This window comes from Microplitis demolitor, chromosome 10, assembly GCF_026212275.2.
Source record: "Microplitis demolitor isolate Queensland-Clemson2020A chromosome 10, iyMicDemo2.1a, whole genome shotgun sequence".
NCBI classification, from domain to species: Eukaryota; Metazoa; Arthropoda; class Insecta; order Hymenoptera; family Braconidae; genus Microplitis; species Microplitis demolitor.
In genome coordinates this window covers 2,003,917-2,030,386 of record NC_068554.1, presented here as the reverse complement: position 1 = coordinate 2,030,386, position 26,470 = coordinate 2,003,917, and the positions used below count along the sequence as shown (strand labels likewise).

Sequence of the window (26,470 nt, the reverse complement as noted above, 5' to 3'; positions counted from 1 at the left end):
AAGAGAGTATTAGACTTTAGTTTTATAAAATTCGATATAATTAATTACACAGAAAAAAGAAGGATTTCTTGGAGCAATAAATATTATTTATTATTAGGGACAAGATTTTTGCCTTAATTTTGAAATGAATGATTAAAATATTTGATATTACGACGAAAATATTGGTTTTATCAGAAAAGTTTTCAAACAAAAGTTGTAGGAAATTTAATTTTCTAAAAAAAATATCTCTTATGATTTTTTCAAACGACCAATATTTTCACCGTAATTCCAAAATTAAGATTGATAATAAATACTTCAAATTTTTGATAATTACCAAAATCTTAATTTTGTAATTACGGCTTTCTTATTAGTCCTATGAAAAAATTATAAGAGACATTTTTTTTTTTAAATTAAATTTCGAACAACTTTTGCTTAAAAAATTTTTTTATACGACCAATATTTTTGCCATAATATCAAAAATTGGACTCAATTAATTAATAATTATTATTTTTAAATTAAAGCAAAAATCCTAGCCCTACTTATTACCAATCATATTGAGTTAAAGTAATCTTCGTTGATCATATGAATAGGACATCCAACTAGTACACAGCATCTAATAATTACTATACTGCTCTGCTAAGTACAGAAGCGGTATTCCTATGTTACCACTTCTGTGCTTAACACGGCAGTATAGTTTGTAATTTCTAAAAAGCGTCGGTAGAAGTGAACCAACATAGAGATAGCGTACAAGAATATATCACTTCAGCAATCTTTTTCCAAGACATCAGATTGACAGACAGAACTAGTACAGGGTGTATGTGCACAGAAAAAAAGGATTTCTTGGCGCTAAAAATTTTTGCCCGACTAAACTAAGAAAATAAAAACTAATAGTATGTATCAATACGCTTCTTTGGAAACTTCATCAACTATTACGGTTACAAGACTACTTGATATTTCTTAGAATGTAAAAATGTTAATCAAAAATCGGGGAAAAAAAGCCATATAAAATATTTCATATTTTTATTATTGAATATTTTTTTTTATATTTTTTTCTATCGCATCGCGGATGTCGGCTTTAATAATACTAATTTGAATTAATTTTTTATTATCTGACACTACACTTATGACTGTTTAATTTTATGTATGACAATTAAAAGGATATACCTACATATATATATATATCTGCATAAACACGCATGCTAATAACCGATTTTAAAAAATTCTCACCTAAATTTTTTTCATCGATAAAAAAAATAATGTTTGTTACGAGTTAATAAAACTCTGTTGAAGTTTTACATTTTTAAAATCCGTCACGAATACACTACACTCAATGTATCTTTTGTTTATATTATTTAAAGCGTAACACTGTATTTGTAAGATTTTGTTTCGCTTGCTAGACAAATTAACAAGTGAATTTTAAGGGTTTTCACATTTGTGACGATAAAGCGTATGGTCGATTAGACCAGCGGAAGATGGAAACGTGTCGAGAGGAAACAGAGACTCGAGAAAGACGAGGGGAAGAAAGATAACGGCAGTGAGTGGGGATAGTCAATGTAGAAGGGATACAAGGCCGTGGAGGGATGATAGGGTGCATTTCGGGTTGACTGAAGGGGGTTGAAGATAGAGGCATTGCTGGAAAGAAGGGAGAGATTTTGTAAAGTAAAAGAAAAGCGTTTGGGCGGCGGCTTGTCCGTGGTCAAGGTACGTGGTTTTGCGCAGCACTTCCGCTCAGCCGACGCCCGTGCGTCTCAACGTTATTCGATCATTTCAATTCCTATTTTTTAAAACAGATACTAAAATTTTACATTTATTTAAATCTAAGTAAGAACAAATACCACGGAGTCAAATGCATACTAGTATACTAATTAGTTCATATATTTCTTTCTTTAATTTTTTATCATGAAATGTATCAAGTGGAAATAAAAAAAAAAATAGACATGAATACTACTAATCATTGTTTTAAAATTTAAAAATTGTTTAGCATTAGGTCTACTTCGAGTTATTAAAAAAATTTAACATACTTTCATACTTTCATATTTATGCTTTTCAATATCTCACTAATTAATGAACTAATTTAGATGGTTCAGAAAAATTAAAATCAATCATTATATTTAATAAATTCTGTGAATAAATATATGGACAGAGAATTATTATTTTTAAGCAATATTGATTAATTTAAAAATTTTTTTTTTCAATTGAACAGAATAATGAAGTAAGACTAATTTCAGAAAAAACATATTTTTTGCCCAATTAGTTTCCATGTAGCCGCACTGAAGAGATAGTGTTGAGTTTAGGGAGTTAGAGAAAAGGCATAGTCAGCCAAAAAGCATTTGGCATTCACTACTCGCAACAGGTCTCTTACTCTACACGTTTACTTTTATCTATTTTCGTAGCATCCCGTCACGTTAAAGGAAGATACATCCGTATTCTTTACAGTTTTATCACACTGAGAAAAAAAAATAACTTTTGTGAAAACAATATTTTTTCGAGTAACAAATCGATGTTAATTGCATATTCAATCAAAATTTATTTACACTACCGCAAAAAAAGATCAAAATATCTTGAAGTAAACCTGGGGTTTTTCGATTGAGAAATTTATTTTTAATGACACTTCAAATTTTGCTCCAAAAATATATAAAATTAAAAAACTTTAATATCAGTATTTTTTGAAAAGATTCGAAAGATTTTTTTCTCTCAGTGCATATCAATAAACTTCAGGAAAAAAATTAAAATGCGTAATAAAATTTTAAAAAATTCGATCGAATGTTTGTATATGATTTTTTCACAATTTAAATTGTATTTCAATAAGACAATAAAATATTGGTTAGTGATTGTTGTTCAATATCAATAAATAGTCAAATTGATGATTGTGAAAACAAACTTTTATTTATTTTTTTACGCAATAATATTTTGAATTCTATTTACCACTACGAGCATATACTATGGTATGTAGTATGGTATACAAACTGTGTCGTGTTATACAATAGATCCAACGAACAAAGTATCGAAATTATACATATTTATGTATTTTTTCTCGAAGTTTATTTTTTATTTTTTTTTAAGATCTTTGTAGTATTTGTATATATACACGGAAAGAAAATTATGGTAACAGTTACAATATATTATGGGAATGCTTCCCATACTGCATGGTAACCGGTTTTTTTTGAAATGTTGATTATAGGAACGGCACCCATATATACATTATGGTAATCATTCCTATAATTATGGGTATAATTCCCATATGGTATCGGATTAGTTCCTATGGAATTATGGTAATGGTTACTATAATATTATGGTAATCGTTACCATAATATTATGGGAATAGTTACCATAATATTATAGGAACCGTTACAATGTGGTTATAGGATTGGTTCCTATTTGCTTATGGGAACTATTCCTATGAGTATGGTAATCATTACCATGATTCTTGCACATGTGATATGGGAACTGTTACCATAATGATAGGAATTGTTCCCATACTTATGGAAACTTTCCCAGAAAGTATGGGTCTATATTCCATAATTCCAAGTAATTATTACCATAACGGTATGGGATATTTCATAAACGTACTAGGAACAGCTACTATAATTTTTTCTCCGTGTAAAAGTATTTATACACAAATTATTCTAGTTTGAAATGCTGTGGTGTCATAGAAACACCGGACTTGGCCACAAAGTAGACCTTAAAACAATGTTTCAAAAATTCTTAATCCATAGTAATTTTTGATACATATTTTAGTTCCATTAGATTGCCAACATACCCCTTTTTACTGTGACACAATATCATTTCAAAGAAGAATAATTTTTATGAGTGCATTGATAGATAGAAAATTTTGACAAAAAAATAACTTATTTTTTGTGTACTTGATTCCAAATAAAATAAGATCAGTATCTTATTTTACTGATATATACTTACCGACTACGAAAACCATATTCTTTGTCCATCGCAGCAACTCTCTTCGAATATGTCTGCGTTCCTGTATGCAGCGAGCATAGGGACAATCCGCCATTTTCAAAATCACATCTTAGAGTATAGGTATGGCCCCTGTGCGGGATGCGCATGCAACCAATATTTTATTGTATCCGTCTTGAAATTAATCGAAGTATTACTTTTCTGTTTCTCTCTTTTTCTATTTTCTATAATCAGTAACCTACGTAACGATGTTACTTTTATATTTTCATTTGTTTTTGTATTGAGAAGAAAAGTCTAATCACGACCGTGATTTTCTAAAATGTCTGTCTTTCGATCTGGTCACAGATTTCAATTTTGCTGACCGAGTTGAGAGATTTATAATCGGCCAGTGGTGGCGCGGGAGGAGAAAGTGACAGATATTTTTGAGGTTCATTAATGGTATATAAATGCGTTAAAGATAATATCTTTTATGAATGTGTGTGTTGATGCTTTCAACTATATTAGTTACTTTCTCACTCCCGCGCGCAACTCGCTTGTACATTTGATAACGTGAGTCGATTTTCCAACAGTTTTTAAGCAACCTTTTCTTCTTCGTCGTCGCCTTATTACTTGCAACTTGGATCTCTTTCCTGCCGTAGCTGCTGTTGCCAGATCTGGCTCTTTTAAAAATTATTTTTCTGTCTTATACTTTCTTTTTTTGCCCTGCAATTGTACGATTGCATCGATAGTATCTAGTGATATTGAAAGATTCCTGTTTTACCTGAAATTAAAAAATTAATACTGTGATATAGAGTTTATATATATATATATATATATATATGTTAATAAATTTGTACAAATGATAAGAAAGGAAAATCTAATTTTAAGTTACAAATTATCTTATTTAAAAAAAAAAATCAACTGATAATCGACTGAGTGTTAACGAGGTCCAAAAATTTCTGCGGTAGTCACAACATATTTTTAAATAATTAATCAATTTTAATGAAACTTACAACAATCCAAAAGGTTCATTTTATATTATTATCTTAATAACTTAAGAACTATTAGATTGATAAATTTTTGAATTAAGATAACTTTTAGTTCAATACGCACAGATGCACAGACACACATAATAAAGCCTCTTATTTATCATACTTGGAATTTGAAATTCTTAGCAAAACGAATGTTAATTGATGAAAAAATTATGATCTCGGTTATAAACTGGGTATAACTCTTGAGCAGTAGAGATTGACAAGGAAACAGTGTTAGACATCTATATATTTATGTGTAGCACACATGTTAGTAAACTTTCAAAATAGTTTAAAATAATTCCTGTTTTCAAAATGTGAGCATCAATACTTTTCTTTTCATGAAAATTTTTTTCAATAGAAAGATGAGAATTCAAAGTATAAATTTGAGTACATGCTAAGATGAGATAAAAATAAAAAAAAATTAATAAATAAATGAGTTTTACAGACGACGAAAATGGTAAAAACTTGTATGGGCGTTTTCGTAGACAGAATTACCAGAAGAAAAGAGAAGAACGCGTCTAATATGTAACAAGAGAAAAAGAATTGGCGATCAATAGGTAATAGCTAGGTGGTAAACGTTCTTCCATCCATCTCTGTTACCCATGGTCTTCTCCTTTGTCCTTTCTACCTGCGCAATTTTTTCGTTCTATACCCATCCGCGAGACACCGCCACATCTGTGGCGATAAACGACCCCATGGTGCTAAGTTACCTTTCATTTCGTATTCGTACCTACACCTCATTAATGTTTTTTCTGTTCACTGTTTATTCAACATGTAAATAAGTGAATTAAATATTAATTGATATTTTTAGCCTCAATAAAAATGATATCTTAAATTGACATCAAATCTTAAATAACGTGCTCATACAAATGAGTTTTCATTCTGAAATTTCATTTTTGTTTGAAAATAATGACAAGTTTCAGAGGCAGCCTTTACGGTAAAATTATTTTGTTCATATTTATTTATAATTCATACAATCACAAGAACTCTTTCAGTTAAATTTTAACAGCGACCCTAAATTTCTAAGATTCCTATAAAAAGTTGTTTTTATAGGAATCCCCGATAATCCTTCCAAAGGTTAAGCTAAGAAGACATGTAGGAAGATATCAAATTGCCACAAGATCATCTTTATGCACATGTCTTGTTTCTAGTCTGTGCTCTTTCACACTACCGCTTACTTCCTCATACTCAAGTTATACTTCACAGAGTTTGGTATTTTTCATTATGATACTTTAAAAAACTACAGAAGGTGAGACTGTAATTAACAATGACTGTTCCTGAGAGTAAATATGAGTGCACTGTTCTCTCACTTAGTTTAAAGTAGAGAGAGCAGAATTAGCAATCTTTACAGCATTCTGAAATACTGATACTCGTTGGTCCATTTGGACTTAAAACTATTGACAGTCGGACTTTGTAATACAATGAGATACGTGAAAGATAAAATTTTGCAAAACAATGTAATGTTGTTATATAAACATAAATAATCAAAATTAATTCGCTCAATTCTTGTAACAGTTTAAAGCGACTAGCCAATTATAATATGTATATGTATCAACTATCTTGAAACTGCAATTAATAAAATTAAAAATAAATAATTTAATAATATTGTTTCCACATTAATTTTAACCTATGCCATGTATTTTTGCAGATTGATATTTTGTTGAGGATTTTTACTAGTAATTGACTTTTTGAATACTTGATTGTCATTAAGTATCCAAAATTAGGTTTTTTCTGGGTTTAAGTTATGATATCAATATGTACAATATTAGTACCCTAATTTTTGTTTTTGACTTCCAGTATCCAAAATTAGGTTTTTTATGGGTTTAAGTTATGAAATCAATATGTACAATATTAGTACTCTAATTTTTGTTTTTGACTTCCAGTATCCAAAATTAGGTTTTTTATGGGTTTAAGTTATGATATCAATATGTACAATATTAGTACTCTAATTTTCGTTTTTGACTTCACTATCAAAAATAAATTATATTCTTTTACATTGAGTGCTACGAATGACGTATAGGTTAATAGTGTTGCCAGGAATATACCTATACTCACTCATCAGTAAGGCTGATGTTGACGTATCCTATCTTATACTGTATACCCTACTAATACGATCCGATCCGAAACACTGTATCGGACTTCAGTGTGTTAGCCGGGTGGTAAATAGAGGTAAATAGCAGCATATCACTATGTATGCACCTAAATGGTTTGAAATAGTGTATTCTATAATGCTCAAATAACATCTTAATACAAAAAAAAAATTCATACAAATATTTTAATAAAAAAAAATAAAGCTGAAAAAATCTACTCTTAGGTGTTTTTTAAAAATTTAGCTTAAAAATTGATTTTGCATCATATTAATCGTTTGTATTAAAGTATTTTTAAATTGCTCCTAATTTTACTTTGTTAGCCATAATTTGATAAAGAAAATTTTGAAGAATTGAGTAAACGGTGTGGGAAATTTCGGCAAAAGTTGACAGCCGGTATCGGTCGCTGTATTAATTGATTTTTTCAATTTATACGCAAAAATTTGCTAAGAGAAGTGTATCGATAACGCGTATGATTTCTGTTAGAAATAGCGTTCTAGTTGCGAAATTAGTCATATTCTACATTTATAGACAACGTAACAGGTCGTTACATATATTCACATGCTTCATAATATTAGTTTTACCTAAATAATAATTTTTAGTAGTGTAGGATAAATATTGGCGTCGGTCCAACTCACTTTAGAAAGTTTCGCAGTCAATTTGAGTGTTATGAATGAAGCGGGGTATGCCAGGGTTATTCACTAACGATTCCACTGAACATCCAAAATGAAATCTAATACTCACAGTGTGCTGAAGTGAGTTACTTTAAATATGATTTAGTACCGAATTAGGGTTTAAATTTATACATAGTTAATAATAAAATTGACAACAATTAATTTTCTAACGATTAAATTAAATTAATCTGACTCAACACGTGGCTGTAGTGTAGCCAACATAAATACTGGTTTACACGGAGGAAAATGGACGTAAAAATGTATGAATTTTTATTATGCTAAAAAAAAACTAACTCGTAGTTCATCTGGAATACATATAATAGAACATTTGAGCAAGAAAATTTTTTTAAATACTTCAGGTGTAACTAGTACACTGAAAAATTTCCAACAAATTTTACTATGGGTGCATTGTAACCCCGGACCATAAGAAAACTGTTACAAAATTTACAAGCGTCCCATAGTAAATGTATGCGCATAGGTCCCAATCGTGTCGTCTGCGCATAGTAAAATTTGTAGGAAATTTTTCACAGTGTAGTTAGTTGTGAATTTGAGTTGACTGAAAAAACAGTTTATTTCATTCGAATAAATAAATTTTGTTTGAAATTATTGAAAAGTATTTATTTGATACTAATAAACTTTGTTTGGTTTAAATAAATATTTAATTAAATCAAATACTTTCGTCTATTTGACTAAACATAATTTATTTAATTCAAATAAATACTCGTTCATTTGGCGCTACAGTCGCCGCCCAAATAAAGATTTGTTAACCATAAACAAATTTTTGTTTCATGAAAATAAATGCTTCAAATAAACCATATCTTTGCTGAAATAAGTGAATTTATTTGTCTCAAATAAACATTGATTGGTCCATTCAAATATGAGATTTATTTGCATGAAACAAATCTTATTTCGTTCAAATAAATTGTTCTCTGTGTGAGGGACACAGATAAATTAAAGATAAAACTAAACATAGAAGCCTCTCAAGAGGTAGAGGGATAAACGACGTTCTCTCACGGTTTTATGTCCACCATATATGTAACTAATATTATGCGGAGGATCCTTCAAGCCAACACGACGGAAATCAAGTCCTAATGTCCATTGGGCACGAAGTTCTGATGATTGCAGATTTGGTTCAATGTACATAAATATATATAAGATCGTATTGTAACGATTTATTATTGACCTCCATCCTCGGGAAACGTTAATATCGAGTTAAATCAGTGCATGTTTCCATACAAAAAACATTTAAATAATCATTGATCGGAATAATAACCCAACTTTTATAATGAACAAGACAAAGACAAAAAATATACATTGAAATAAAGAGATGAGATATCAAACGATCTACATTATGTCACAAGTATATTAATATATGTAGAATCATTAGTAAAAAAAAAGATTTTATAGAGATTAACTTATAATTAATTTTTTTTTTTAATTGAAAATATTTTTATAGAAAAGACTTAAATAAGCTGATATTTACTCACAATATGAGATTTTATTGAACACTTTTTTTTCATCTGTTATTCTATTGCTCATGGGCAAATCTTACAAAACTGTAAAAATATAAGAAAACTCAAAGTACTGAGAACATCGCATTTAAGATATTATTACAGAATGATTCGAATAAAATAAACGTGTATAAAAATCTTTCAAATTAAAAATGCAATTATAAAAATGCGTCGAGGTCTTTTGTCGTAAAACAAGTATAGAAGTAACTGGCAGGCGTACCCCGACCCTCTACCGTGTTCGCACTCTTCTTTTCTCGTTCTCTTTCTTTAACCCCTACTGACGAGACTTTAAAAAGCGACGAAAACTACTGGCGTGGATCACACTTATCTCTATTGAGCACCCTCTACACAAGTCTATGGCTGACTGCAACACGAAAAAAAAAAAAAAAAAATTGCTATCGATCTCATACTTCTCCTCCCTTGAGTCTCAATTATCAAACATTTCAAAATATGGGAACCTCATGGAGGTGGGGAACAGTATGCTTGAACTGAAAGTATGAAAAATCTCTAGAACGAAACACGAGTCTGAGATATTGACGATTAATCAAAGAAAAAATGAATTTTTGTGTTAGACAGTTACAAAATTAAGAAATTTACATCTGAAAAGTATTTTTATACTTTATTCATCAGCTTACAGACAGAAAAAGTTATTTTGGTCGTATTAAGCAATTAAATTTTTGAAAAATCTAGAAAACGCTAATATAAGCTACTCCCCAAATTTCTCGTTTTTATCGGAGATATAAAAAACGATTAAATTTTTACATTTTTGAGGTCAAAAGTAAATTGACAACACTTTTTTCGTCAGGGTCCAAAAGCTTGAATTCATATGCAAAACCTTTGACAACAGATCCAACCCAACTCGTTTATGATGTATGCCCCAAAAACGAATTAGTGAAGATTTAGCAGTGAAATCTCACTCATTACCAGTGAAAAGTATACCACTATTTGAATTAGTATACTCCATAATTAGTAAATAATGAATAGTCACTATTTTCACTGTTTAAAACTTAAGAAAGTATATGTTAATGAAATCTTAGTTAGAATAGCATTTGAATGTCAATGATTGTTTTGGTATTAATGAACCTTACACTGTGAAAAAATCCCATTAAATTTTACTATGGGTGTATTGTAACCCCGGACCATAAGAAAACTGGTACAAAATTTACAAGTATCCCATAGTAATCGGTATGCGCAGACGACACAATTGGGACCCATGCGCATACCGTTTACTATGGGACACTTGTAAATTTTGTATCAGTTTTCTTATGGTCCGGGGTTACAATGCACCCATAGTAAAATTTAATGGAAATTTTTCACAGTGTACTCGCTTTTAATAGTCGGACTAATATACGTCCTGTAATTCGAGCCTATTATTTCGCCAGGATTTCCAAAATAATTTTCAATCTACTTATAAATTTAATCCGGTTTAGGTCTACCGCATTGGAGAGGTTGCCCCTAAGAAGGTCTAATGAATCTAATCTAGTTTTTTATATTTTCCTTATGGTCATTGTGTACACATGTGTCATGCACAGGGAAATGCAGTATAGTATAAAAACAGTGATATTTAAAAAATCAGGGGTGATAGGCAGACAAATATTGTGAAACACCAATGAATCATACTACTTAAATTACTATGATATCATTATTATGACTTAATCGAATAAATTTGATTGATTTTAAATAAATTATTTTTTTCAAGTGTAATTTAAGGATATTAATCTATATTGAATAAATATGAGCGTATACAATAGATTATTATCTATAAATATATGTTTACATGTCACAAACCGGAATTGAAACATTGCTAATTTCGAATTAATCATTTCATATTAATATGAAATTAATTATTCACATTTGTTTCTGTTTTTACTCCATATAAAAAAAGTAATCATTTCAATTTTTCTTTTTAAAATTTAATTTATTTACTTTTTTTAAACCGGTAAATAAAAAAAAAAACAGAAAATGCAAATTAAGTAAGCTTTTTCCGATTGCAATAAATGCGAATTCTATAAAAACATGAATATTTTCATAATCCTTAAAATTGAGGTCGAACCGAATTTTCTACTCTAACCTACTGAAATGCCGGGTGAATACAGCTTTCTAAAGCAGCTAGTAGAGCAAGATATACGAATGTAAGATGATCATTATGGGCTTAGAAATATTTTATTATATCATAGTGTGTTTTTTCAGTAGTTCCTAAAATAGCGTTATATGAAATTATCGGGCGCAAATTATACAACAGATAAAGAATACAAAGTATTCATTTATTTACTAATGATTTCAAGCAAATACTAAAAAACGGCTTGAAATTGGGTGATTTTTCCTATAAAAAATATAGCGTTTTGATAGCATTTTCAACACTGGAACCGAAATGTGTCGATTTACAAAAAAATTCAGAAAGTCATTGTTTTCATTCCGATTTTTCAAAATTGAGTTTTCATCAGATGTCAACATTTGAAGGTCCTATGGAAAACTATTCGAAATATTTTCAGAGTAATATCCGAGTGTACACTCTAAAACTAAGTGTGTTAAGTGTATTATTGTAATGCACGTTAAATACTTTTCATGGTTAAGGCCATAAGCAAAATTAGTTTTTCTTAGTCTTTTAAAACTCATTATACAGTGTCCGCAAATACTCGCGTACCTGAAGATCGTTTTGTGCATAAAGAAAATAAAAAACAAAATGAAAAGTAGAAAATTTACTGGATTTAGATTTCTGGAATGTTTTACACGTTAACCGAAAATTGCAGCCAGCTCAAATTACCCCTAAAATCTTCTTTAAGCAGTAGAATAACTGATGGGGGTTCAATGTTATTCGGCAAGAGTGTTAATTTCGACTGTACCTTTGGTTTTAGTGTGTGTATGAACCTTTTATAGCTCGTTAACTAATCATCTGATCAAAATAGTTCTTGCGGAAATCGAAAAAGCTTTTCGGCCGTCAACTTTCCTGTTAATTTCAAATCATTCGATCGAATAGACATCAGATAAGTAAGAAATAAAACAAAATTTTTTTTTTTAAGTAATTAGACTGCCTAAAATCAGAGGTAATGTTTGTTAGAACACTAAATAAAATTTATAGCAATTATCATCATATTGTTATACTTGAAAAAATAACGTCAAATTTAATTTATGTAGGATACAGTACAATGTCAATTGAGATGTGACAAAAAGGAAAAACAAAGAAAACATGGAAAAAAAAATTTCTTGGCGTAAGAAATATTTTGCAATGCGAATCGAAAAACTTTTCTTAGAGCTATAAAAAATTTATTGTGCCAAGAAATTTTATTTTCTGTGCAATTAAAAAATTAAAAAAATGCATAAGTGGAAACAAACTGTTGGACGAATTTGAAACAGTAGACTGTGTAAGAATATGCGCATGCTCAACAGTGTTTTCCGGATGCGCGTTGGTCCATTCCGGTCTACTCACATTCAAGTTTGCAACGAGTAAGCATGTATGTACATTGAAGGCGCGACAGGTTTCCGCGTGCACGTGGTGCAGCAGATAACCGGTAGAGCATAACGTAAGAATTCTAACAATGAAACAGAAGACTGTCTCTCAATAGTTGCAATGTCTATTATAAAGCTACTCATGCATTTTACACAAAAGCAAAAACTCAATATCAAGCTATTTTTTAATTTTGCTAATTTTCAATTTAAATTTTTCACGCATGCTCTCAACACATTTTTAATAAAAGTGATCATCAAACTTGGAAAATTAATAATGTAGTAATTTAGTGTGCATATTGTGGCAATAAAAGAGCACGTAGAGGAAACAGATAGAAAGAGAAAAAAAAAATTCATGATATACCACAAATGGCTGACAAAGGCTTATGTGATAAGAAAATGTTGTGAGCTCGTTTGTCAGTGCCAGTTTCGAATTCACAGTAATGCAGAGATATAGTGTATTATGTTTAATAAAAAAAAAAAAAAGTAAATAAAATAAAAAAGAATAAAGAGAAAAAAACTTGGAAAGAGTGCAATTAATGGGGGGGGGGGGGTAAGTAGCGTCGTCGCAGTGACGATTTTAAAGTATACTTTCGTCCATTTTGGAGGCCAAGAGTCGCATATTTAATAATTTAATATCAATGTAAAAATTACGTCACTAATTTTTTTTTTTTTTTTTTTTTAAATAATATTTCAGATGGATTTTATTCTCTTACGCGAATGTGTTTGCGAATATGTGTGCACATATATTAAAACAGTATTTGATGTACTCCCTCATTTTTCTCCTTCCCCTCGTCACTTGATTCTTTTCCTACTCTTTACCCTCAGATTCGCCCTTGTGCTTATGAGAATATTCGTTATGACGAAACAACAACTCGAAATAAAATCTTATAGTGTATGTACAGAATGAGGACAAGCATCACTGTCGACTCACTAAACCATTGTTGCTCGTTTACAGGGAGTGCATAAAGAAATTACTCCAATATTCCATTTTAATTTTCAGTATAAATTTACTTGCGAATATTTATATTTAAGATGTAAAATGAGGATAATGTATCAGAAATATTAACGATATGATAAATTATTTTTTATCTGTATAAAAAAAAAGTTGTCACGCACCTTCAATTGGATTTGTGATTTGATAACTTGATATCAAGCTTGCCGATGATTATTTGATATATTTTGCTTTTCAATTTAGCAACACATCCATTATCTGCTAATTTATTTTCATAAACTGTCGACGAATTACAAATAAACTGAGTACTAATAAATTAAATTCACAGTGAGATACTCGGTTGAGCAGCACAATATTCAAATTTTTAAGTAACTTGAGAAACACAACCACGATTTTATTTTTTCTTTCTAAAAAGTAAAAAAGTAAAGCGAATTAAAATATTAAATATATAATTACAATTATAGGCATAAAAGATCACTGTGTCTGAGCAAGTTATTTAGCGTAATTAAACAGCGTGTTAATTAATATAAAATTAGATCATATATTGTTGCACATAATGCTATCGTTAAATTGAAAACGCGGATTTACCGCCGTCGGAAAGGAAAGCGCCAGCGCAAACTCGCAGAACAACGAAAACAAAGGGAACATCGTTGTTAGTCGTCAGCGTGCGCGGATATCATAACTATGGTTGTCTCGAGGGTTAACTTTTAGATAAAACAACCTGTTGTGAATATGCTATTGGAAAAAAATATTAAAATGTCTATTCACAGTAATTAACATTATCAGGTAATCGCAGTATCACGATTTAGTAAATTTAAAAACTGACTTTAACCGCGAACACGAGGACAATGATGACGTTTGTGAGCACTGATTGGAGTAAATGACAAGCTCACTTATATTTTATTCACTCAGTAGTTTTCTTATTTCCGATTCACCTTTCACTGTATTGAAAGTTTTTTAAATTTATTTATTTATTTAAAAATTAAATCACTTTGTCACTTGGAATTCACCCTTTACTTCCGTGCTCTCGCTTTCCACTTAGTATTCACAAATTTTCAGTCGAATGTGTTATGATTCTCTCGTCTCAAAATTCCTCTGGTAGGTTGTTTTCTATGAGGACGTATACTAAAGGAGGCCACAAAGATAGAGAAAGAGAGAGAGAGAAAGAAGAGAGAGAGAGAGGGAGAGTACTCAGGGCTCTCCTGACTGTTACGTCTAGATATGCGTTTGCGAGTTGCGTTGGGTCGCGCTGCGCTCCCGTAACTGTATCCGCGTCCGTCAGCGCAACTTTCGTGCTACAAGCGCCTCCATCTGAGCAACCCCACCACACCGACGTTTCCTCGTATCCCGCCAACCACCACCGACATGAGACTTACCACTACACACTTTAATATAACTACTCGTGCGCCCTCCGCCGTCGTTGACGTCGTACCAAACTATTCCCAATGCATTTTCGTCCTCATGCACATGCACATGCACATCCACTCCACACACTATTCAGAACATTACTACTTCCATCAATGCTTCGTGTTTTAAGTAGTAGACACCAATACTACTAATGGGCTAGCCGGATTCGTTTATACCACTTTCAGTATCCAACATACATTGTATCTTTCTTATACATACATTTCTTATGCATATATATATAGATATATATATATGTGCCGAATCAAAGATATTTTTATTGTGGTATTGGTGAATCGCAACGCAGAAATTATCAATAGATTAAATTCAATTTAAACTCCTAGCATTAAGGAAAAATTTTTTCAAGGTAAAATTAGTTAATCGTGTATTTAATGTCATGTAAATTATTAATTTTAAAAATAAAATTATTCGTTTATTATAAAAAAAACTTTTTTTTTGTTTGTTATGTTCTGTAGAATAAAAATAATAAATATTTTCCTTTGGTTAAAATATTTTTTTTGCGTGGCTTTGTGCTCTGCTTGATATCATAATGGCACCAATCCGTTGGATAGATATACTTGTATGACCATGACACTTTTAATAGAAGACAATTCGTTGCATTGTACTTTTTATATACTAATATCATTAAAAAACTCTACTTTATACTAAATTTATCCTCGGACAAAATGAAAATGTCAACTGTACTAACATTCTATCTGAATTTTTTTTTACGATGCAAGTGTTCGGTAATCTTACAACTCCAATATCAATGCGAAGCTGATTAAGTAAATAAATTACTCTGCGCAACAGCTCCACCCAACTTTGAGGTTATATCGATTTCTTCAGAGAATATTGAAATGTCTAAATTTATAAGAAGTTGTAATGACAATTTTTATGCAACTGATTCTGTTCGTCGTTATTTTTTACGGCTATAGTGGCCTAACCCGAAATTTTATCATCCCAAGGTCGATAAAATGAATAACTTCTAATAGTTGCCGGTGACAAAACAAAAGCCTTTGACGTAGTGAACTTTTGAAGTTTTGATCACGATACAATGATAAAAACATCACTTCTTACCATATATATTTATACATGTGTGGATAAATGAGAAACTAAGGCAGAATGAAAAAAACTGTTGTAACTGTATACAAACAAAAGAATTGAAATTATTGAAAAGAATTCGAATTTCATTACTTTTAATTCTTTTTACTGAATATTTTTAAACAGGGATGACTTTCCGGGTCATAATTCCTAGCCTAGATCTAGCCTCATCGAACCCAAGTGAGCCTCAATCTAGCCTCACTGAGTAACAAAAGCATTTCGAGTCTCAAATGATGTTCAAAAAGCCTCATTAAGCCGCAAAAAATAGTAATCGAATTTAAATTACATAGTCGAGCCTACACTGTGGAAAATTTCCTACAAATTTTACTATGGGTGCATTGTAACCCCGGACCATAAGGAAACTGCTAAAAAATTTCCAAGTGTCCCATAGTAAATGGCATGCGCAGATGACACTGGGACCTATGCGCATACGTTTACTATGGGACACTTGAAAATTTTGTACCAGTTTTCTTATGGTCCGGGGTTGCAATGCACCCATAGTAAAATTTAATGGAAATTTTTCACAGTGTAGGTTCATATGAGGCTCATCGAGGTTTATTGAGGATCTTTGAGCATTATTTGAGGCTCATTGAGGCTCAAAATACATTTTTTACCCAGTAAGACTGGATAGAGCAAGAAAAACTTTTCCTGATCCAAGAAATTTTTTCTCCTAAAATCTTTGTTCTCAATTTATGATACAAAAACTTGCATTTTGACAAAATAATTGCCACGTATTTGAATTATTATATTAAGTACTTAAAAAACTACTAAAACATTCTAAACACTCGCTCATTGTAAGAATCTTCTAGCAAATTTGTTTATTTTTTAATGTCATGTGAAAGGAGTAAAATGATTCGTTTTTAAATAGTTGCGTAACATAACGTTAATCCATATATAAATACATATTATATATAAATATATGTACGGATATATTTAAAATAATTGCCTCAATTTCCTAAAAAAAAAATTTTTATGACCGTGTAATGTGAAAATACACGAAGAAAATTTAAGTAATCACATGAATTTCAGCCAGATAAGTTTATATATTATTTCCAATTCGAATCGAATTTACAAGACATCAAAGATGGCAGATTACCACTTGTAAATACAAAAAATAACGAGATTAGATACCATAACTTAGTGCCTTGAAATACCCTGCGTAGCTCTCGATGCATCTTACGCAATATGTGAAAAATTAATGTCTTTCAGAAAACAGAACTCAAAGAAGTTTGCGCCATTGGCTTTGTGTGTGGCATAAAACCAATTCCCTATACTTGACATTACATTCTATGGCGGCCTTCTAAACTCTCCCCCTTATTTACTACACATCTAAGCATCAAGCCTTTCTCTTCTCGTTCGAGCGAACCAATGCCTAAGCCACGTCCCGAAAAATGTCCGCCCACGGCGATTGCGGAGGTGGATTTTCGAGGTCTTTTTATACTGTTGCAGTAATATCACGCATTCTCAAATATTATAGGTCCACCATTTTAAAAAATGTTTTCACACGGATTTTTATAATTTTTGGATTTAATCATATGAGCATGCCTTATCATCTATCACGAACAATATACATATATATACGAATTATCATCGATAATAGATATGTGGTTACAATCATTGATAATAATTTAAATGTGTAGGTAATACTCGTAGTTTGGAGCAATGAATAAAAATTAATGAAAGGTTATTAAGTTGTAACAAAAGAAAGAACAGTATGAACGTGATCCAACGACTCTATGGCGAGCTCATGGTATGATATCGTGGTGAAGTTCTGCAGCAACATTAAATTGCTGCCAGGACGTATATGAGAGAGAAAGAGTGATTGTGTGAGCGGTAGCGGAGGGAAATAGTCTTTATTGGCTATGTATGCATGTGTTTGCTTCAGGCTCGCGTGAGTTGCTCACCCGACTCGACATCCCACAATACATGTGTATGTATTCAAGTCCTAGTGCGTGTGTCGAAGCCACGTGACGTCTAAATTCAGTCAGCCATTTTGGAGCATGATTCATTTGTTTAGAATGGGTCGGATAGAAGTGGAAGGCGGAGCCTCACAAAATCTTCAGGGGCATTAGAGCGATACAGTTTATAGATTAAACAGAAAAATTATATTCATTGATATACCTATGACATTTAATACATCAAGATGATCCAGCAAATTTACTTTTTTACCGAAATCTCAATTAGCAAAAAAAAATTTTCCATATTGAGGATAAGTTTAGATGTTATCTATTCGCATATTTTTATTTCGGAGATCAATCTATCAAGGAAATATTTAATTACGACCATGAAATTATTCATTCGAAATGATAAAATTATGCAAAGTCAAAAAAGAACATGTATGTATATATAAATATATGAAAAATAAGCAATCCGAAATGCAAAGGTGACCCAAAAATGAATGATAAAAATGCTGTGGGCAAATTTACGCATATTATATTTCTGGGCATATATTATCTTATAGTACATGGATGCATAAAATATTAAAATAACACGAGAATTTAAACAAATTCATTGTCGATTTCAAACGAAATAAAAACTGTTGCTCTTATTGTCTCATATGTCTCAAGGTCGTGCTCAGTAGGTCAAGCAAATTACCGGTTATTTTTTGTTGATCTGTTAACCAGCGGGCAGGCTGAAAAGGCTTGAAAGCAAGTGGCCTGCTCGTCGCCAAAAAATTGACTTATTCTTCCTTTCGTAATTTCCAAGGAACCTCTGACTGTTTGATACTTTCATTGGTATATGCTGTGCTGCACAAGTAACGACCCCGGCATTCAACGGGTATCCAGCGTGTCGGAAAGGGAACGGACGCCGGCTGCAAAGAGGCCTTGACCGTATATCTCTGCTTATCGTATCAGCCGTGGTGCACTATATACAGCGTCACTGTGCGTCACATATACGATGCAAACATTGTTGAAAAACGAATTGCAGTTGCAATGGTGGAATGTATTCTTCATTTAATAATATTAATGATATTAATGTAAAATGCTATTGTGTTAACAACTACTGTTCACTATAAAATAAAAAATTTTAAAAACTGAGAATCAAAAATCGTCAGGGATTTCGGCTACACAGAAAAAAATAAACTATAAAAATTGAGAATGACAAATAATATAATGATAAAGTGATCAGTAAATACTATCATTCGAAATAGTAATTTTTTCATTTACGATTTAAACCTGAATAATTACAGGATAAGTAGGAAAATTTATTGTCTATGCAAAAAAAATTACTATTTGAACTTTAAAAATTGTAACTGATATTTAGAAAATAGACGACACGTATTATAAAATTTACTATTTTAATGTTAAAATTCCCCATATTGACAACCGGGTTTCGAGTTATAATTTCAAATAGTAATTTTTAGTTTTTTTTTCCGTGTAAACAAAATGTAGGCAATAATTCAAAATTTTCATTTGTAATTATAAAAGAAATTAAAAATTAAGGGGTACTCTGAATTTCTGCAAGCAGAATTATTAAAATGATGTATTATATGTTACGAAAGTTATCCATTTGCATATTAAACTTAATCGTCAAGATGAATTTTAAATATTTTCAATAATGTCTTCAGGCTGAAAAGACAGCGGGAAGTTCTGGAGCTGATCCACAAGGTCAGACAGATTGTTGCATTTTTATACCGGTAGATGTTTTGTGCGCGTGAATTTAAACGCATTATAAAAATATATATCACAATGAATTAATATGAAAATGAACATGTTTTCTTTCGTATAATAGATAATAGATTTTTAATATTTTACAGAAAAAATTGAAACTATCAAAATAAATGATAAGTTATATCTTTAATATACTGATTTGAGTCCATGTCGACTTTTTGTGTGTATAAATATACTGAAAGAATATATGACTCTTGTAAAAACAATATTTGTTCAAGCAGTAATTTTTTTTATTCAAATTATGGGAAAATGATGAATTTTTGAGATAGGTCAAAACAATATGTACCATGCGCAAAAGCCATAAAAAATAATTATCAGCTTAAGGGCCAAAGTGCCCCAGTCTTCTGTTAGAGTAAAATTTTTTAATTTTTCATATCATCCCAAACCTATATTTTGCAAAAGGTAAAATCTTCAGTATTGTTTCTCATTTTTTTTTTAAATTTTAGAAAATTCATCATTTCCATCAATTATATATGATGCAAATTTCGTTATCACGATTTTCTACTGGGTTCATCTCATCGCAATAAAAATCTAAAACTTGTATGGAGAAGATATTAAGTTAAATGTATTTTAAATTGAAGCATATTAAACATCAACACATCTGCAAAGATCATCAATTGATGTCACTCCTATATAGAAACGTTAATTGTATTTTTGTCCATGTATGAGTTGAAGCAATATTAATAGCATGCAGATTAAAAAGGCCAGCTTTTCTGAATATCCACTGTGAAAAATTTCCAACAAATTTTACTATGGGTGCATTGTAACCCTGGACCATAAGAAAACTGCTACAAAATTTACAAGTGTCCCATAGTAAACGTATGCGCATAAGTCCCAATCGTGTCGTCTGCGCATACCATTTACTATGGGACACTTGTAAATTTTGTACCAGTTTTCTTATGGTCCGGGGTTACAATGCACCCATAGTAAAATTTAATGGGAATTTTTCACAGTGTATTTTATATACCTCGAGAAGAAAGATAACTTGATAAGAAAAATATATTTTCCCTAATTTTTTTTAGAAACTATACACTGTGAAAAATTTCCAACAAATTTTACTATGGGTGCATTGCAACACCGGACCATAAGAAAACTGGCACAAAATTGACAAGTGTCCCATAGTAAACGAATGCGCATAGGTCCCAATCATGTCGTCTGCGCATACCATTTACTATGGGACACTTGTAAATTTTGTAGCAGTTTTCTTATGGTCCGGGGTTACAATGCACCCATAGTAAAATTTGTTGGAAATTTTTCAGTGTATGAAATAGCCATTTGATTAATTAGCTATTTAACATTATAAGTGGAAAAGATTAATAATAATCATAATAAATTATTTGAATTAATCATACTGATCGCGATCTCTCTTAAAATTAATCAGTGAAAAGTACTGAAAATCAGTGAATAATTCATTATCACGATATACTTGGAACTATTTATGCACGACGTGCAGTAAATATTCACTGATTGGAGTATTTTTCACTGATTATAATAGAATAGTGTATATAGAATACTGTACCCAATAATATAAAAATAATATGAATTGGAATCAAGGAATAAATATATTAATTCATCATCATGTAATTATATATTATAAGCAAAAACTGTTTCAAGAAAGAAAACTATGAGAAAATATGTTGGAGTTAGCCGGAAAAATGTTTGTATAGTACTCAAACTGTTTCTACTTGTTGCTCGTCGATCCTAGAAATTACTCTACCTACTACTATCGGTCTACGATCATTGAAAGGGGTTGAAAAACTCTGCGCGCCACAGAGCAAAGGAGACGAGGCTAAGAGTAGTACTTTTAGCGTCGTTTTTCCTGCTTTTCAATGGCACCGTGCCAACCACTCTAACGTTCATCTTGACGCCTGAAGATTAAAGCTACGAGGTATATCAAAGAAACTCATACTAAAGTCTACTCGATTTTTTGCATTACACAATTGTACCATCGGAATGTTATTGTTATTGTTGAAATTCCTCATTTGTATAAATATGGTTTATTTTTGTCGTCACATACTTTTCGGATATTTTTAAAATAATTATAATAGACGAACAAAGCACCTCATTATACCCCCCCCCCCTCCCCTCCTTACTAAATTCGTGGATGCATGATTAAGTATCAATAGCGATGATCATGATTGGCTTCTTTTCGGATCAAATCATCACAGATCTTTGTATATATAATCGAACAGACCATTTTTTCTCAGCAACGTCTAAAATTTGAAAATATTTCACACGAGTCAATCGTGCATGCAAGAAACGTTGATTGTATTGTATTCACGCTTAAAAAATTTCCAGTGATACAACACTCATGATGAACAATATTAAGTTTTATTATATCGCTGTTACTTCAGTAACAATGACGAGTTTCATCGTATTGCTCAGACGTTTGGTGACGATTATATTACATACAGCGCACTTCTTTTTACTGCAGCACATATTAGTTACTTTTCTCACACGTTTTTATGTGCTAATATACTCAATAATTGTTATTGGATGAATTGACTTTGTTAGATAGTTATTTATAGTTGGAATAAATTCTGTACTCTTTTGTATTCTCAACAGTTAAATATTGTGAAATTTTTATAATAAATTTGCTGGTATAATTTTTAATAAATTATTAACATTATTATTATATTCCTTGTGACATATTATGATTAAATTAATTTTAAAAAAAAAAATTAGTATTATGTACACGGAGAAAAAAAAAATAAAGCGATTTCTTGCTACTGAGAGAACAATTTATCTGAGTAAAATAAGATTTGCTTATGGTTAACAAATCTGTATTTGGATGGTGACTGTAGCGCCACCAATCGTAGTGTAATTTTTTTAAACTAAGATTAGTTAATTATAAACAAGTATATATTTGAATGAAATAAATGATTTTGTTCAGTAAAATTGACGAAAGCATTTGATTCAATTAAATATTTATTTCAATCAAATAAATAGGGGAAAAATGGGGCCCCAAAATTTAAGGCACCCCCTTCCCCTATAAGTGGAGAGTGGGACAAGACCTTTGGAGACAAAATGCCCTGGTGGAAATTTTCCGGACTTCTGTCTTAAAAACTCAGTTCTAGAGTTCCAAAGACTTTTTAAGACAGAAGTCCGAAAAATTTCCACCAGGGTGAGCGGACATTTATATTACATATAAGCCCTCATTTCATTAGAGGCCCATTTTTCCCCCCCTCCTTCCTCTACTCAATAATTTCAAATAAATCTAATTATTTGGCTGAAATTTATTGTTCTGTGATGAGAAACTTCCACTTACCGACTTGGTTGTGCGCATGCGAGAAAGTAGAGGGGATCCACGCATCGCATTGTCGGTTAAGAGATTTTTCGAGGTTATAATTTATTAAATATAGAGAAGAGTATAAATTTATAAAGTAAGAGATATAAATACAGATTTAGAGAAAGAGAGAGTTGTCAGTTTCGACACTTGCGTGAGGAAAAATGACTAAATTATAGTTAGTCAGAAATCATATATTGGCTCCTGACCACACATCGCTCGGAAATCAGACTTCCGCAGTCGGTAATACGAAAAGTAATTTTCAAGTTAGATATGTGGTTAATAAAATAATGATTTTTATTGACTTTTTACTCAAGAAAATTTGCGTAGTGAATTTTTTTATACTTATATATGTATATATATATATATACTATTATTGATTAATGTAATTACCAAGTCGAATTTTAAAAAAAAATCTATTGCATTATCGATTCAATATTGACTGTCAAGAAATAACTAGGTAAATAAAATGAAACAGAAATGATTAATTTTAGTAAATTTTCTGAGTGTTCAATTCCGCTTCAATTACTTCATTCTAACTTATTCTACCTTGCAGCAATAAAGATAATTTAATCGATAAATTTTTAATCTTTTTTTCTCTTAATTACATAGTTGGCATGACAATTACATTAATATAAAGATAATTAAGGAAAAATGTATAATCTAATTAAAAATATAAAAAATTATTTTCAACATGAATGACTGATGGACTGATAAAATACGATATTGTCAACAAGTTACACAGTAAAATTATAACACACATAATTACGATAAAAATAGATGATTTTTAAAAATAAATTCACCATCGGCAGATCGTTGGTTTGTTTGACGACGGATGTAATTATTTCTCATCCAAAAACATTGACCCCTCATAAACTCGTAAGTCTCCAGTGTTTCTGGGCGTGTGAATTCTCTTGCATCCTCCCTAATACAATGAGTAAATTCGGTCGTCGCCCTCTGCAATTTTTTTTTTTCATTTGCTGTCCTCGTACACTGACCTGGGTTAACTTGCCGTACAGTGTCGAGTATAAAGCCTCCAGTACTACTGACCCCCTCCCCAAATTCTCAATAAAGTGCGTCACCCCTCTCTTTTGTCTGGCGACCAGCTGCATCACAGTTCTACCGCCGAACTACCGGGTACATATATATACAACATTGAAAGTCGAAACGATCACATACTCATGCATTCTTTGATGCAGAATGTTCAACGAAAGAGAATGGGTCGAGAGCAGGGCCACGGTCACTCAAAAATAACCACGTTCTCTCTCCAATATCACTTTTTTATATTTATTTCACCTCGGTGTTCAATATTTTTTAAAAATATTCAACACCTACATGATTATCAGCAACACGATAATGAGTGTTATCAATCCGCCTGAAATGAGCTTTATCCAAAATAAATGCTTTATGACTTTCGTCGAAAAATTATGGTTACACAACAAAATCCAATGAATTCAAACTCATATGCATTTACGAAGCTACTGGCAACGATTAGTTGCTTGAAGTACTCATGAAACAAAGCAACTTCTGTGCTCTTTAAGTTTAAGCGTTTCATGACCTAGCTCTACGCAATGTATTACGTTACCCATCCAGAAATATAGTTTTCATCTACTCTGTATAAATGTGTACTGTATTTTTTAAGTATCGTAAAAAATTGTATGAGATTGACAGTATTGACAAAAAATTAGATTTAGATGATGTTTATAAAACGCATTTTTAAAAGTGTATTTATTTCTTGTGAACTTTAAATAAGGTATATATATATATATGTATATATTATATATATTATATATGTATATATATATATTACTTTGTACTTGCATTTGCGGACTTTAGAAATAAAACAACCCTCCCTATTTGCACTCGAGCGAATCAGACCATGCAAGCGCATGAAAAACGACGGCGAATAAACATCGGCAAAGAAAATGAAGTATGGAGATGCTTTCAAACTGATTTCTCTACTTTTTGATTTTTTTTGCTTTTTATCCAGCTTTTTTTATTCCTGTATAAATGTTCCACCCTTCGATGATTATTCATTACGTGCACTTCGGAAAAAAAAAAAAATTCTCGAATCAATAGCTACCTCTTTACTTAATGACTAATCATGAGACAGAAGAGGATAAACAGAGAAACAGAGCTTCTGTGTTTGCGTTCTATAATTTTTTTTATTTTTATATAGAAAAATAATAGGTAATTTAAATAATTTTATTTAAAAGTAATACACTTACCAATTTATTAAATTAATACTTTTGGTTAAATATTTTTCGCAAAATATTATTATCCAATTTTTGATGCCATGTGTCAGCCAGATAAACACTGATACGTTTTGGGCACTTCATGCACTCTGTTTACACTGCCACCGAAACTGATTATCCAATTAAAATTCATACGTTTATTTTTAATAAAAAAATTAATTTTTTTATTTTAAAATAAATAAAGTACACACCATAGTCACACAAACATTAATTGTTTAGAAACAACGTAAACTCTATTAGAAATTATATAAATTTTTTTAATTGAATATCGTTTTTATTTAAACAGCTTTAAAATTATATTATAATTCGCAAGTGTTATTTTTTAACTGGGTTTATTCATTTCGCTTATAATGTACACATGTAGGTATATACTGACCGTCTGCACGTTCTGTGCATCAAGATAACGCTCGCCGATTCACTAACCTACCTCACACACATCGAACCACGAACAAACGCGAGTGTATAGGGAAATGCAAAGCGGACTTGTCGGTGAAGAACTTGGTGTTTCTCCCCTCCCATCTTCTTCTGTGTCGTCGTGTGAGTTTCGAGTCCATGAGCATGAAAACTACATAAGATATTGCCATCTATATAAGTCAACTCTACTATAGAACAAAATTTTTTATAAATTGTAATTGTTGGCTGGTTATTATCATCGACGACATTTAAGATATATTTGTTTTTAATAATAATATTGTTGATAACAATACGAGTACATATTTATATTTTCAATACAAAATAAATTAAATTTTAAAGAATTTTTTTTTTTTTTTTTTACTGAACGTATGTGCGTAAAAAGTTGTTTGAATAATAAAATGTATGCACTTACAATAATACATTTCATTTTACGAATAGATTTTTAATTTATTTAAAATTTTCAGAAGCAAAAGAACTGGCGATTTTGGTTCAATTTTCAAAATTCGAATTTTCGATTGAAAAAATTTTGAAGTTATTTTTTTTTAATAATTAATGAGTTTAAGTGGTCAAAAAATTAACGTTTCCTTTTTGAAAATTTATGACAAACGAAATATTTGAAAAAAAAAATTTATGTATGGAAATAATAAGATGACAAGTTTTTTCTGACAGGAATCAAAAAGCTACGGAATTTAAAAAACAGATTGTGTTGTCACAGTGTAAACAATATAGTAAATTGAGAAACTCACCCAGACAGGGTCACTATATAT

The 26,470-nt window shown here is 30.8% G+C and overlaps 1 protein-coding gene across 2 annotated transcripts in view; it reads right to left on the bottom strand.

The window, feature by feature from the left end:
- LOC103571809 (mushroom body large-type Kenyon cell-specific protein 1) overlaps window positions 1-25,872 on the bottom strand; it is a 51,293-nt gene extending 25,421 nt beyond the window's left edge. The window contains exons 1-3 of one of the 2 annotated variants that reach the window (XM_008550110.3): window positions 14,949-15,031; window positions 13,737-13,979; window positions 3,895-4,651 (exon numbers count right to left, since the gene is read on the bottom strand). In XM_008550110.3, the coding sequence (XP_008548332.1) occupies window positions 3,895-3,988 (94 nt within the window). In that variant the 5' untranslated portion in view covers window positions 3,989-4,651; window positions 13,737-13,979; window positions 14,949-15,031. Of the gene's footprint in view, window positions 1-3,894; window positions 4,652-13,736; window positions 13,980-14,948; window positions 15,032-25,262 lie in introns of those variants that run through there. The other variant, XM_053742498.1, reaches the window with a different exon arrangement.
- Between the last annotated feature and the right edge of the window lie 598 nt (window positions 25,873-26,470).